The sequence below is a fragment of the Lontra canadensis genome, unplaced genomic scaffold (genome assembly GCF_010015895.1).
Source record: "Lontra canadensis isolate GAN:19392208 unplaced genomic scaffold, GSC_riverotter_1.0 scaffold142, whole genome shotgun sequence".
Taxonomy (NCBI): domain Eukaryota; kingdom Metazoa; phylum Chordata; class Mammalia; order Carnivora; family Mustelidae; genus Lontra; species Lontra canadensis.
The window spans coordinates 3,011,080-3,027,092 of NW_022631136.1; the positions used below are offsets into that span (position 1 = coordinate 3,011,080).

The 16,013-nt window shown below is 45.9% G+C and overlaps 1 protein-coding gene across 1 annotated transcript; it reads left to right on the plus strand.

The window, feature by feature from the left end:
* Positions 1 to 11,880: 11,880 nt before the first annotated feature.
* IVL (involucrin) lies at positions 11,881 to 14,339 on the plus strand. Its single transcript, XM_032843625.1, has 2 exons — positions 11,881 to 11,908; positions 13,031 to 14,339. The coding sequence occupies exon 2, from the start codon at positions 13,054 to 13,056 to the stop codon at positions 14,050 to 14,052; it is 999 nt and encodes a 332-aa protein (XP_032699516.1). The 5' UTR covers positions 11,881 to 11,908; positions 13,031 to 13,053; the 3' UTR covers positions 14,053 to 14,339.
* The last annotated feature ends 1,674 nt before the right edge of the window (positions 14,340 to 16,013 follow it).

Consider the following 16,013-nt stretch of genomic DNA (forward strand, 5'->3'; position numbering starts at 1 on the left):
TAAAAAGATCTTTCTGTTATTCCTAATTTTATTCCTCTATGGCCAAATAACATAGTTTGTATGACTTGAATCCTTTTAAATTTATTAAGTCTTGTTTTATGGACCAGAGTATGCTCCATCTTGATAAATACTCCATGTCCACTTGAAAAGAAAATCCATTCTACTATCATTGCTTGGAGTAATCAGTAGTATCGATTAGGTTAATTTGTTGGGCAGTGCAGTTCAAGTCTTCTATATTTCTACTGATTTTATAGCCCTTGTTTTGTTAGATATTAAATGAGTCATATTGAGATCTCTGACCATAATTATAAATTCCTCTATTTTTCTTGTAATTCTAATAATATTACTTTACATATTTTGGAAATCTCTTGTTACATGCATAAACACTTAGATTTATTATATCCTTCTCATAAATTGCCTCGTAATCTTTAAAAAATGACCTTTTAAGCTGTCCCCAAACTACACATGACTCCCAGTCTGTGGGGTGCTCCCTCAGCAGTAGGTTTAATTGTGAGTCCTGCTCTCCTCTTTAATAGGTCCCATGTCTCCTGGAGAGCTCCTGCTCTAACCCATGACATCCCACCCACACAACCCTGCCCCATATTTCTATACCCATTTGCACATTCTAGATCTGGATTCTCCTAGGTTTAGAAGAGTCATGCAAATGGTGTCATCACAGCAGAGGAATGGTGCAGTCCTTAGATAGCAGCATAGGGCCCTTGCTGAAAGTAGTGATGGTACCAGGGCATGTGGAATGAGGGGAATGTCAGGCTACTCTCCTGCATTGAGCTGGCAATAGCTGATGGTGTCAGAGGCATCCCAAGTCGGCCATAGGGTGGCAACGAGCCCTATATAGGGTGAGGAATGGGAGTTACTATGGATGTTGTGCTGGTACCCAGTGCAGTCAGGGGCTGGGGGTGCTGAAATCCTGGGAAACTGGATGAAGAGGACACCCAGGAGCTGAGAGACAAGTTCTTAGATGTTGTAAAGGCTGACCCTGGAAGGAAAAAAACTCATTAGACTACAAACTCTATTTTAGTGCACAAATCAAGAATTACATTATCTCTAAGGACTGATTTTTTTAAAATATATAATAGATCTGCAATTTAAAAAGACAAGTATGTCACCATGAGTCACAGCTACCTTTCCAGGTAAGGTATTATTTATACCATATATGGAAAAGAAAATTTACTAAATAGAAAAAGACTTAACTCATTAGGTGGTCAACATACTCCAAGAGAATGGCCAAAGCACTGGAACCCTGCCTGGAATTGATAACTGGATTCCCTTTAAAAGAGCCCAGATGGCTGCTATCTGTCCTGACCTTGACAACATCCCTGGAAGGAAGGCTGCACATATGAGCCTCAACAAAACTTACTGGTTTCTGAGGGCATTGTGAAAACCCCTAAGAATGATTTTCTTTTTCTAGCTTCCATAATTCTTTGGTAAATATTTGACAAGCTGAGGGTGCCTGGGTGGCTCAGTGAGTTAAGCCACTGCCTTCAGCGCAGGTCATGATCTCAGGGTCCTGAGATGGAGCCCCGCATCAGGCTCTCTGCTCAGCAGGGAGCCTGCTTCCCCCTCTCTCTCTGCCTGCCTCTCTGCCTAACTATGATCTCTCTCTCTCCCTCTATGTCAAATAAATAAATAAAATCTTTTTAAAAAATAACCTTTTTTCCCTAATGATATTCTTTGCTCTAAATTCTACTTAGAAGTCAATAACCCACTTCAGCTTTCTTTTCATTGGTGGAGACTAGACATTTCTGTTCCCCTCACTTTACTTTTAACCTATTTGTGTCCTTTTATTTAAAATGGATTCCTTCCAGCTAATATATAGTCAAGTCTTAAAATTCAATCTGACAATCTGTGCCTTCTAGTCAGAGTATTTATTTAGATTGGTGCTTTTAATGTGATTATTGATATGGTTGAGTTTAAATCTAACGTCCTGACACTTGTTTACTTATTTTCTGTTTTATTTTGTACAGAGTCTTTTATATAATCCTGGTTCATCTCCATTTTTTGACTTATTCTCTATACCTCTTTGCTGTGTGATTTTGGTTACATTAGGATTTATGGAATGGATCTTTAACTCAGCATAGCACCTTCACATTATACCCCTCACCTCGCCATGTAAGAACTTATAAACAATATGATTCCCTTTCTCTCCTTCTGACCCCTGTGCTAGTGATATGATACATTTCTCTTCTACATGTTATACATATGCATTATATATATACAGATTATATTCTCATAATGCATTGCTTTCAATATTGCTTTAAATAATTATCTACCCTTTAAGTAGGTTTAAACAGTTAGCAAAACTCTTGTTTATATACAGGTAGTTACCATTTATAGGACTCTTTCTTCTGCTGCGTGAATCCATAATTCCATAGTGTGTCACTTCCCTTTATCCTGAAGCTTTAACATTTCCCATAGTTCAGAGTCTGCTGGTATTATTTCAACTTTAAGTTCTGAAAAGGTCTATTTTTCCTTCATTTCCTGATGTGTTTAGTATCTTAACTTCCATTGCCACATGTATTGTGTCTTTTTTTTTTCTTTTTAACTCTTTTTAAGGTAGAGGGGTAAATATGCGCTTTCTTTTTTTTAGGACTTTATTTATTAATTTGACAAAGAGAGAGATCACAAGTAGAGCAGCAGGCAGAGAGAGAGAGGTGAAAGCAGGCTCCCCGCTGAGCAGAGAACCTGATGCAGGGTCAATCCCAGGACCCTAAGACCATGACCAGAGCCAAAGGCAGAGGCTTAGCCCACTGAGCGACCCAGGCACCCCAAATCTGCTCTTTCTTACCTTGCCTTCATCAGAAGAGGCACTTCATTCTGTTTTACCAATCATTTGTTTGAACCCCAAATAAATGTCAGCACTGCCCAACAAAGGGAAGATGGCATGGGGGAGAGGCAGAGTTTTGGAATGTTGCAACCCCATCCTTTCTTTCCCACAAAGCACCCTACTCTAGTCTGTAACACACACTCCAGGTAAGGGTCTAGGGCTAGAGCCTCAAAACAGACGTTCTTAAGTTTCTAAGTAGGCTTTTGGGATTCATGGCAGACATCTAAAAAACTATACCTTTCAGAAAGCAGGCTTAAATAAATCTGAGGGGTAAGAGCAGGAGTGGGAGAGGAGATCTTACAGTGCCTGAGGTTAACACAGACTTGGCTTAGTTTATCAGGTTTTGAACAGATGAAGTTTTCCGTCATCGGGAATGATGAGTAGATATTAGATGTTAAATTTACTTATGGGAAAATGCAGCTACCTCTTTTTAACATGAATAGTTTTGTTCCCTCAAGAAGTATTTAGGAAGGTGATGGATGTGTGGGACTATGAGCCAAGCATGGTCCTAGGTGCCGGAGAAATTGGGAAGCCCACATAGTCAGGAGCTCCACTCTCCTGAACTTACATTTTAGTGAAGCAAGCACATAGATTAATAGTGTAAGTTCAGAAAGCAATGAGAGCTATAATGAGACAGATAGTATGGTGCACTGAGTGATCTATTTTAGGTAGGGTAGAAGGAACTTTCTCAGAGAGGTGATATTTTGAGTAGAGGTCTAGCTGATGTACAGAAGTAAGTTGTGGGGACATCTGCAGAAGAGGTCCTCAGGAATAGGGAGCAAGTGAGAAAGTCTCAGGCTCCATGCAAACCCTCCACAAGTAGGAACTTGGGAGTGGATGAAGGCCTGAGATGAACATAGTCTGTAGCACAGCCAGGGCCTCATGGATTATTATTTGTCAGTGACAGCTCCCCAGCAGAGGAAGGGTGAAAACAGGTGTGGGGTTTAGAAGCTGGAGGAAGAGAGTCAGCACTGGCTGGTACCCTCTTCATTTTCTTCTCCTCACTACATTTTTTTGGAAATACTGTCTATTCTCACTGTTCCCTTTTCTCCTTTACTCTTCAAGTCACTGCAATCTGGCTTTCATCCTCACTGCTGCCTTTGTCTGCCTTGTCAATGTCACCAACAGACTCCATGTTGCCCAGCACTGTGGACATTCTCCGTTCTCATCTGTACAGCATATCCCCAGGTGTCCATTCCCCTCCATGGCCATGTTTCCACGTGGGGAATGGGCAGATCCCATTCTTCTGGATCTCTTACTCCACTGGATCTCTTCCCCAGTTTTCTTCAGTCTTCTTCACTTGTTCCTTGTTATCTGACCACTTAATACTGGAGTGATTCAGGAGACTGTCCTTGAGCCTCTCTTCTTTTCTGTCTGTATTCATTCCCATGATGATCTCATCCTGGCTCATGATTTAAATGCCACTTATACACTGGTGATTCCAAACTTACAACCATTGCATGAATCCTTGTTCTGAACTCAAGACTGGTGTATCTGTCTATTTGGATGTCTAATGGGCATCCCAAGCTTAACACACCCCAAAGCGCTCACTATTGATCTTTTCCACAAAACCTATGGTTTTCCCTGTCACTGTGAATGAAAGCTCCCATCTTTACAGCCATTCAGACCAAGAACTTTCGAGTCATTGTCTCCTCCCATCTGTACCTTTTAAAATAATGTATTTATTTCACACCCACAGAGAGAGAGAGAGAGAGAGAGAGAGAGAGAGAGCCCAAGCAGGAGGAGTGGCAGGCAGAGGGAGAAGCAGACTCCCTGCAGAGTGGGGAGCCTTACGCAATGCTCAATGCAGGACTTGATCCCAGGACCCTGAGATCATGACCTGAGCCAAAGGCAGACGCTTAACCCACTGAGTCACCCAGGTGTCCCATATCAGTACCTTTTATCCAATCTGTTGGAGACTCTTACTGATTCTATTGTTAAAACACATCTGTAATCTGACCACTTCTCCCTGCCTCTACTTCTATCACCCTAGTTCGAAGCCATTACTATGTTAATACAACTGGCTTTTATGGTTCAACCTGTTGCATCCTTAGCAGGGAGACCCCTTTCAAAGTAAGTCAGATAATGCCATTGCTCTGTACAGCACTCTCCTGTGGTTCTCGGCTCATTCACCATGAAAGCCCAAGCTGCTGCATGATTTACTGCACTGCCCACCATCACCCGCTCCTGCACTCTCATCTCTTACATCTCTGTCCCTTGTTCATACATGCCCAGATACAGGCCTGCCAGACACTGGCTTGCTTGCTGGTTCCTGAACGTGCCAGGCAGGCTCCTGCCTCAGGGACATGGCCCCTGCTCTTCCCTCTCCCCACATCCTCACACTGATGTTATTTTCATCATGTTGTTGCTGTGAGTCTGTCCTGATTACTCCATTTAAAATAAAACACATCCCCCTCCCCTAGCACTCCACAAACCTCTTTTTTGCCCTATTTTCTACACAGTATTTCTAACATGCTTTATACTCTGGGTGTATGTTTATTTTGCTTGTTGTCTGCCTCCTGCACATAATGATGGCTTTAGAATGGTGGGGATATTCCCCTATTTTATTCGATGTTGTGACCCTGGTACCTAGAACATGCACTTATGGGAACCTCCCAATAAATAGCAGTCAGACAAAAAAGCAATAAAGCAGGTGAAAAAGGTGTATCAGCAAAGAGAATGGGATGCACAAAGGCATAAAGATAAGTAAAAGTGAACTCAGGAGAGCTGGGCCTGGCCCAAATCTGTCACTGACCCTAGTATGATCCTTCCTCTCTCTAGACTGTGTCATTCTTTCCAAACCAGAGCTCCAAGTCCAGGGCTGGACTCGCTGACTATGAAGGCCCCTCCAGCACCAAATCTTAGGCCTAGATCCTTTGCTGGGGAGGGAGTTAGCTCTGGGGTGATGGGGTTCACAGGCTCCGTGGAGAAGCACCAGAGGCCAGGGCACAGGGGAGAGAGGAGGCAAGGCTGAAGACCAGCAAGCAAGAACTTGCCTGTAAGGAGAAGCCCTGGACCTACCTTTCTCCCTCAAAGTCCTCTGACCTCTCTCTCCCTTTCCTGCCCCATCCCACACCAAGCAGGCTTTCCAGTAAAACTTGAGTAGCAGGCAAATAACACTTGCAGTTTCCATCTTGCCTGTCTCCATTTTGCAGCTCTCTGGTCTTCCTCTGTGACAACAGTGGGCTCCTCCTGGGACTGCAACAGGATTCCCATATCCATCATATTCAATGGGCATCTCTGTCTTCAGTGGTGGAGAGAGAGTTTGGTCTGGGACCAGAGAGACTCCTTGTTTGATGCACTTGCCAGCTGTGGGACCACTGGCCAGTTGTTATATTACTCTGTGTCTCATCCCTTCATCTGTATTGTGCGGAGGATTAAGTTAGATGAGAAGGAGTATTCAGCACTATGTCTCATACACAGCAGGACTTATGGGTTTGTTTCCTTCTCATTCTCCCCAGGGAGACTCTTATAGCCCTGGTCTGTTCTCACTTACATTCATGCACAGGTCAGGTAGCTGAGTGCTCACATGACATGGCATCAGAGTACACCCATCTCTCAGTTTCTGTACCTGTTGCTCTATCAGATGGGACTTTCCTGAGAGCAGAAGTGGGGTGCCCCCCAAATCTAGGGTTTTCTAAGGTCAGCTATGGTATCTCCCTGTCTGACTCGGAGGGTAGGGTGGCATGCCAAGGCTCTCACCAGTACACTGGCCCAACTGGGGCCCCAGATGCCAACACTTGCCCTGACTCTGCACTGTGGCCTGGTTTGCTGGAGATAGTAAGTGAGGAGGCATGGTTCAAGGAGGACAGAATAGGCATTGTTATATAGTCTGGACCACACCAACCCATCTGGAGGCCTAGAGCAGTTGGACAGTTTCATGACGAACTGTTCACAAACACAGATTACAGATGAGGTTGGAAAGAGGCCATGTTGGGGCTGCTCACAGGGGCTCAACAGGACCCAAGAGAGGCAGAGAAATTCAGGCGCTAACTCCTCTTGGTGAAAGCCTCTCCTCCAGGATCAGATATGTTGCCAAATCACCCCCACCACACACACCTGCACATGCTCACACACACTCCTATACACTCCTACACACCCACCTGTGCATGCACATACTCCTTATATATGCAACCCCTTTCAAAAGTCATTTTAAGAGCAATTACTCCTCTCAGGAGGCAGCTGATGCAGGGTCAGGTGTCCCCCACCCCCTTTACTCCTTAATTAGTAGGGGAGGCGGAAGGGTAGGGAGTGTAAAACCAAGAGGTTGGCCAAGTCCTGAGGTGCCCCTGCCTCCTTTGACTTGTCTGACCATTGGCACCCCTTCTCAGGAGGGTACACAGCTGGGCTTGGTCTCTCTCTCCCTTTTTGTTCTGCACTTGCCTCTTGTCTCTGCTCTGTGATGTCCCTCCCTATTCCTTCTACCTGTAGCCTTGTCACTCTTCTTCTCTACCTTCTACCAGATGTGTTCTTCTAGGCACTGCCTTCAGATACTGCACACAGCTGGGGTAAAGTCTTATACTAAATTTTCTTTGCCCATCATCTGCATTCTCTGTGGTTGGCAGAGAATTTGGCATCCATCACTGGCCCCATGGGGCTGTCTGTATACTCCTCAGCTGTCACTTGGATTCCCTTTTTTTTGTCCACATCAAGTTTAGACTCCAATGGCTGCCTCTCTGCTGGCTGCCTCTCCCCTGCCCACGCAGGACCCCAGGCTCTTCCAGGAACCATCATACCATAGGAATGCATTCCCATTTGGATTCTTCAGTGAGCTCAGTATGAGAGAACACAATCAGTCTTCATGGGGCCTCACATGCACAGTCTCCTAGGCTGAGCTGAAGCAACACCTGAGGCTCAGGAGCAGGCCAGCCAGAAGGAGCAAATGGGAAATCAGGAGATCTGGCTTCTGTCTCCACTCTACTCCCATGTACTGTGGGACTTTGGGGCTTCAGGTTTCCCACTGGCAAAATGAGAAACTTAAAATTGACAGTTTTTTAATAACTTGCATCCTTTAAACTCTATATTTAGGCCAGTAACACACTGCATTCCAAAGCAGCCAGTTTGAGTGCAATCTATGTGCTAGCCATATGTATTCCCTCACCAGATCCTTACAGGAAGAGAAGGAGGTAATTGTATCTCCATTTTATAGGCAAAGAAACTAAGGACCATAGAGTAAATGTGACTTGTCCAGATAACAAGAGGTACAATGAGATTCAAACCTGGGCCTGTCTTACTTCAAGGCCAGTGCCCTTCCTTCAACAGTAACATCCTCCTGGTTGGATTAGGCTAAAATTAACATCAGCACCAGCCAGGAAGTAGAGCTGGACTAATGAGGGTCAACCCAAGCACATTTTGACTGAATTTGAGCCGGAGAAGACTGGCATTTCTTCCAGAAAACTTAGAATTGACCACAATAGGATCAGTCAGTAAATGGCTGACTCACAAAGTTGGAAAATATCTGAGGTTATCTCATGCAACCTGTCATTGCCACCAGACACTCAGGCACCTGGGGAGACAGCCTGCTGGGGAAGAGAGTCCACTACATGGAGATCAGTGTCATGTGAGTTTCAGCCCAACTCAACTGCAGACCATCTGTGGGTCCTTAGGCAACTCATGTCTCGTCTCCAGACTTCAGTGCCCACCTATCACTACAGGGGCTTGGCCCCCTCGCAAGTACCAGGCTGTGTTAGGAAGCTCCTGTGCACCAGACACCAGATGAGGCCTTCCCTATGAATTAAGTCCCCTTAGTTCAGGCACATTGCTGCATCCTGGTGCAGAGGTTTAACTACAAAGAATGTGATTGCCCAAACAGTGAACCCAAGGGGGAGGACACCCTGCCAGCTGGAGGGGGAGGGCATTGAGCATCTGTATTTCTCCACTACTGTTAGCCTTTTATGCCTTTGCTCCTCTTACTGTTCCAAGAGCAGAACTGTGACTGCTTTTCTACAGCCACTAGCACTGGGGACTGAACATGGGAATTAGCAATCCCACAGGACAAGGAGGGGAAGCCAGAGGATGATTAATGGAGAATATCACCCTAGCCAACCCAGAGCACAGGGAGGAAGAATCAGCTCTTGGCCCTCTCTTCTCCCTTCCTTGCCTTAGTTGCTCGCAGAACAGCAGATGGGCTCAAGAGTAGAATGAGGAGAGGAGGTCAGTTTCAGGAGGCTGCGAAGGCAGATAAGGAGGGTTCAGGGCATGTGGGGAGCCTATCAGTGAGGGTGGCAGATTGGGAGATGATGTGAGTGGCAGTGACCTGGTCAGAGGAGGAGGCCTATGGGGAGCAAGGACAACTTAGCGGCTTTAGAGAGTGGGGGGCATTGTCTCACCAGGAAACAGTTTAGACATTGCTATCTAAGATGGGACCACAGTCACCTGCCTTGGACCATCTGCCATCACCCCATACTGCCAGTTTACAAAGAGCTATCCTTGACATCCTCCCTCCAAGGCAGTAAAATGCTGTAACCAATACTTCCCCTATACCTAAGCAATAATTCAAATGGACTGTCTCCCTCAGAGAGAAGGAGAACCCAGCCAGTTTCTGCTGCTGTGAGAGAAATATCCAGCCTCCCTGGGTTAGGGAAGAGCTAGGGTCAAGGCCTCTTCCATGTGTCATGGGATATGAGCTCATCCTCATTACACTGGGCGGGGGCTGGACAGTTACCCAGACTCATCATGTGCACCCGCGGCTTATGAGATCACTCACACAGACATGGAGAGAATCTCCCCCATATACATCTATTTCTGGCTCCTAAATGGGGCAATCTGAGGGCAGAGAATGGGACCTCTGAACCCCTTAAATGCTGAGGCTTCTCCAACCTGTCCCCTGCACACAGATACTCCCTCAGCTCCCCGATCCACCCTTCTCCTCACACCCTAGCTTTGCCCAGTGGCCAAAGGTTCACACACACTCTCTCCCCTCAAAGCTCTCATTATGCTGTGAATCAGAGGGCGGGAGGCAGATCTGGCAGATAGAAGCCCCTAGAAACCCATAAGACCGGTGTGACTTCCTTGAGCAAGGCCTGCTGTCCTGGGACTGACTGTCAAGAGCTGGGGAGAGGCAGATTCCTCCCATGTGAGGTCAGCATCTGAATGCAAGTCATGGGTGCTCATGTGAGGATACTTGGTTAATTCTTCATGGGGGAGGGGGAAGGCAGAGGGTGTGAAGAGGGCTTTCCCTACCTCAGAAGATAGCTTATCCCTGTGCTACAGGGAGTGTGGGGTCCTGGGTGGGTTCAGGGAACAGATTGGACAAGGGTAAAGGATAGTATTCCAGGGGAGAGAATGAACCACCTGTCTTTTTGCCATGAGCCCCAGGCACATGGAAAAATTAACATTATAAATAGATCCATTTGGGGCTGGGAGGGAGGTACATATCAGCAAACCACTGGGAATTGGGACACTCCTTAAACTTAGCTTACTTAACTTACTTAACTTAACTTACTAAACTTAGCACTCCAGAAATGAGTACTTGCCTTCATATTATTCTAATATTTCCTTTTGATTAGGTTGTAAAGAAGAGAGTTTAAGTAAATGATGTCTTCAAAATAAGCTATTACTCAATCATTACAAAGAAAAGCAAAGCCAAAATTCCATTTTGTTTGTATACACATGTGTACATGCACAATGCTAAAAAGTTTAATAGTGGCTATCTCCAGATGCTCAGATTCACCATTCATTCATTCCTTCAACTAGTATCTATAGAGCACTTTGTATATGTGGTGGTTATGACAAATTCTGGGAACATGGCAGAAAACATAGCAGGCAAAACCCCTCCTTATGGAGCTTATTTTCTGGTGGGAAAGACTAAAAAGAAACAGGTGAACAAATACAAAAAGGGCTCTCAACTGTTATTAGTGAAGTGAAGTAAACCAGAAGACAAGTAGGGAGTCAAGGAATGCTCTCTGGCAGACCCCAGCACTTATCAGAAGACAAAAGATGCAAAGAGCCAGGGACCCTGAAGAAGCCTGTGGGCCAAGATTGCAGACACTAAACCCTGAGGTGAGGAAAACTGGACTTTTCCTAGGTACTGAGGATACCTAATGAGGGCCTTTGAAACCATAGCAGTGAATTTTTATTTTATTCCAGATGAGCTGTTTCAGTTTTGGCATTGAGGAGGCATAAGCTCCAACCCCCACCCTGAAGAGTTGCTTAAGTTATTTTTAGAGAATGATTTGGAGAAAGCAATGGATAATTTGGTTTTGAGCTTTATGTCTTTATGCATTCTAAAAAAATTATGGAAAAAAAGCAATAAAAAGCAATATTTATCATATATTATATTATTTAATACCTGTTTCCTTGTGTGAGTGGTCTGTGATTTGGAGTATTTATGAGTATGGCTTTCTTGAGAACTTCTCTAACTACAAACTTGGGCATGGGACCTAAGTAGCCCCTAGCTCACAGCAGAAGACCTCTACAAGCCTTCTACTTGACCCTTCTGGTCTAAAATCTGACTCCTTCAGGATAGGGTTTATTTCCATACAGAATGGAGTTATAGATACATCCCAAGAGTAGGACATAGGCTGGTGAGCAAAAGAATCTCCAGCAACCCCATCCCTTCATGAGATGTGATTCTTCTCACCTTGACATCACTTACTCCAGCTTGAACATCCCATAGAAACACATAACTTTCCATTCCATGCCCTTGGAAATGAATCTCCAGGCCTAATTATCAGGATGACATGTTTTACAAGTGAAGAAATTAAGATTCAGAGAAAAGGCTTGGTTGAGGTCACAAAGCAATAGGAAAAGGAGACTAGTTTCCCAAGATACCTCCCTCGCCTCCCCATGCCCAGGTCAGATGAGTATCACAGGAGTGACAGAGCCCCCACAGTTCTCTGGGTGTCTCTGTGAAAAGGAGCCCTGAGGGGTTTTCTGCTTGAGGTGCCTGGGATGAGTCAGGAAGGGGCTGAAGGAAGTTGACCAACCTGAGTGGTGAAACCAGTCCATCTCCTTCAACCAGGGAAGGAAGTTGGGCTGGGGAACCATATAAAAGGAACCCTGGCCCCTGCTCAGCTCAGAATTCCACTAGAGGCCTCTGCAGCTGTCCTGACTGTGAGTCTGGTAAGTATTACTTGGAAGGACTGGGGCTGGCACCAGGGACATCTAACACACCAGAATATGGCTAGAGTGGCCAGCCTGGGTGGGTGCATGTATCACTCTCAGGCTGGATTCACCTAGACTACGTGTCTTTCTAGGAGAGCTCAGGTCACTATGCTAAATGACATGTCATGGCATGGAAACACAGAATTCAAAGCAATCCCCTTCCCTCCTGTCCCATTTTTCCTTGGTTTGGTGTTCTGGTGTGTGTGTGTGAAAGACTGAGAGAGAGAGAGAGAGAGAAGAGGTAAGATGGGGATATTTGATTTGGGCTGACTGTGATTGTGCCTTCGTTGGGGGCAGGGGTTTGAGGAAAATGCATGTAACTCTTGTTATGCCGCAGAAGAGAGAACGGCAAAATGGGGAAATCATTTGGAGAAACCCAGGCAAAGCAGGAACTGGAAAACCCAACTCAGAAGTATAGGACTTGAACGAACTGGCTCCACTTCCCAGCAACTTTCTAGCCCCTCCCCCCACCCCATCCCCCAAGTGCTAGCTTTGCAGCTAAATTTCTGAAGGTCATGAGAGAAACCCCTGGAGTTGAACAGACCAATCTGTTAATTTTGCAGAGGAAAATCTGAGGTCCAGCAAGATTAAGTGACCTGCTCAGAAACATGCAATCTTTTAGTGGGACACTTAAGCTGATACTATGTTGTGTGAGTAGTCCAGGTGTGTCCATGGACTGATTTTCCAAGACTCAGGAGTCCTGGAGTACCCCTCTTTTCCTAGGACTTCACCTCTTCCCATCTGAACCCCAGAACTCATCTCCCTTTCTTGATCAGTAGAGGTCAGAAGTAGGGACAGAGGCGAGAAATGGCACCCAGTCCACTGTCACCCAGTAACTCTGAAGATGGACCTCTTTTTTGGCTCTTTCTGGGAATAAGAGGCTCCCAGGAGGGACTTTCTCAGCCCTCCCCTCCTCCCCTTCACTCTGTTGCTTCTGGGAAACATAGCCCAGAGTGGATAGGAGAGCCCCAATACAAGGAAGGAGAAGGGATGCTAAGAAACCAGACCGTTCTGCAGATTCTGGGGATTCATCCACTCCATCTGCCTTTAGTCACCCTTCTGACCCCTACTGTTTTTCAGGCTTATCTAAATCAGCTTCCAGGATGTCCCAGCAACATACTCTGCCAGTGACCCTGCCCCCTGACCTCAGTCAAGAGCCCCTCAAGCCTGTTTCTCCTCCCATAAATACCCAGCAGGAGCAAGTGAAACAACCAACTTCACTACCTGCCTTGTGCCAGAATATGCCCTCCAAGCTCCCAGGGGAGGTCCTCTTGGAGCATGGGGAGAAACACGCCACTCTTGTGAAGGGGGTATCTGAGCAACAAGGTGAGCCACAGCAGCAGGAACAGCATCTGGAACAGCAGCACCAGCAGCAACAAGAATCACAGCAGCAGGAACAGCATCTGGAAGATCAGCAACAGCAGCAGCAAGAATCACAGCAGCAGGAACTGTGCCTGGAACAGCAGCAACAACAACAAGAAACACAGGGACAGAAGCTGTGCCTGGAACAGCATCTGGAGCAGCAGCAGCAGCAGCACCAGGAGTCACAGAAGCAAGAACTGCACCTGGATCAGCAGCAAGAATCACAGGAACAGGAACTTCACCTGGAAGAGCATCTGGAACAGCAGCAGCTGCAAGAGTTACAGGAGCAGGAATTACACTTGGGACAGCATCTGGAACAGTGGAAGGAGGAGCTACAGGAACAGAAAATACAACAGCAGCAGCAAAAGGAACAGTGTGAGGAACATCAGGAAGCAAAAAATCTGGAGCAGCAGCTGGAGCAGGTGAAAGCACAAAGGAAACAGCAGCAAAAGGAAGAGCTAAAACAGGAAAAAAAGTTCTTGGACCAGCAACAGGATCAAGAGCTAGCAAAGAGAAATGAGCCACTGGAAAAGAAAGAAGACCAGCTCCTAGAACAACAGGAGCAGCAGCCAGAGCCAGCAGAGCAGCAGGAGGGGCAGGTGGATCAGCCTGCAATTGTCCCAGCTCCTGGTGAGGTCCAAGAAACCCAGCTGGTTCAGCCACTGAAGGGAGAAGTCTTACCCCTGACAGAGCAGCAACAGCAGAAGCAGAAGGTGTATGGCCCCCCAAAACATAAGTAAGCACCCCCTAATGTTCCAAAGGCTCTCAGGCCATCCCACAGAAGTGAAGAAAGAGCCAGTGGCCTCACTAATCTCAGGTCCCCAGCCTGGGAGGCCTGCCTCATCTGTGAACCTGCCTGACCCTGTCCTTCTGTTTCTTCAATGGGGCTGAGGGAAGGGGAAGGTATTGTCCAGGAACCACCCCTGATGAGCTCAGTCCCAACCTCTGGTGGCCAGAACCTCTGCCTGAAGAGACAGTTACTACACTAACTCTGACTTTGTTCCCATTATTATAGTTGAATATGTGAGTGTGTACAATAATACAGAATAAATCCTGGAAGTCCTGGGATCCTGTATTCTCTTTGTCTTTTCTCCTCTGTTTCTCACCATATAAAAAGCTGTGTGTGGGTCAGTGGTTGCAACAGACTCTCTTGGCCAGTTCCTAAAGGAAGAAAGACATTCTTTAACTCTGCTCCCCAAACCACCCAATATATTCATGACTTTTTAAAAGATTTTTTAAAATTTTTATTTATTTGACAGAGATCACAAGTAGGCAGAGAGGCAGGCAGTGAGAGAGAGAGTAAGGGAAGCAGGCTCCCTGCTGAGCAGAAAGCCCAGATGCGGTGCTGGATCCCAGGACCCTGGGATCATGACCTGAGCCAAAGGCAGAGAGGCTTTAACTCACTGAGCCACCCAGGTGCCCCTATTCATGAGTTTCTTAAAAGGAAACCAAACCAATACCAAACTGAAATAACTTCACTCATAGACCTGAAAGCAATGCTTGCCAATTGCTGGTCATGAAACAGGGACAAGTTAATCTGTTTGGGGGAAGGAGGATCTGCCCACCTCAGTTCAACACTGCCTTACACCACACACCAGGTCCAACCTAGTCCCTGGTAAGCTCAGTCCAGCACCTCTGATCTCCCATCTCCTCACTTTGGGAGGGGCTCTGGGAAGATATCAAAGAGGTAGGTATGGGAGCTTCAGCTTCAGCTGGTTCTGGTCCCTTCCTTGGTGTTTCTTCTGTAGAATGGCTTCTAAGAGTTTTATGGGGGTCTACTTGGCTAAGGAAAACTTTAGAAAAGTGATAGAAGCAGAATTGAGCAAGGTGGGAAGAGGAGAGTCTCAAGAGTAGTCCTAACGAGTGATAGTGACAGAGTCACTAGAGAAAGTAAAGGTTGGGCCCACTGGAATCATGGAAGTTCTCAGTAGGCTGGAGATATACAGATCCAAGTCCACTGTAGCCATTACCCTCCCTGACATTTCTGTAGCCTTTACTGCCATCAACCACACCAGGACTTGGGGCCTTCTCCTTCCTGAGGAAAATTCTCCCTTTAATTCTTCAAATTACCTGCTTTTAACTATTTAACCCCATCATTTCAGGCAGGTTATCTCAAGCCACCTAACTCTATTTTACCACAGCCATGAGGGTATGCCGGGGGTATCCCTGTTGAGACGTCCACAGGCAGCTAGACCCAGAAGACCTGAATGGCACTCATGCAACTTATTGAACACTGCACTGAAACTGAAAAACAGAATGGTTGTATAGGTACAGAATGGCTATAAGAGTATCAGCTATTCACCTTCATGATTGTGTGGCTGACAGAGAGCTGGGGCTACCTGCCTCTGCCCAGTATCACAAGAGAGTATCATCCACATATTGCTAGCTCAGGAAAGGATCCAAATTCAAAATTTGAAGTATGGTTTCTACTGAATGCATATTGCTTCCACACCATTGCAGAGTCAAAAAATCGTAAGTCCAGCCATAGTAAGTAAGGGACATCTGTACTTACAGGATGAGGATGAGTTCAAGTCCTCCTAACAGAACAAAAGTTAAGAGAAGTCTGGGTAAGACTGGGCAGGAATATTGGGACAAAGGGAGAAGTAATCAGAAAAAACTCAGAGTATGCACTCGTTTTCTTTGGAGAGTTAGGTTTTGATGTTTTGTTTTGTTTTTTAAATAGACCTTATTTTTTAGAGCA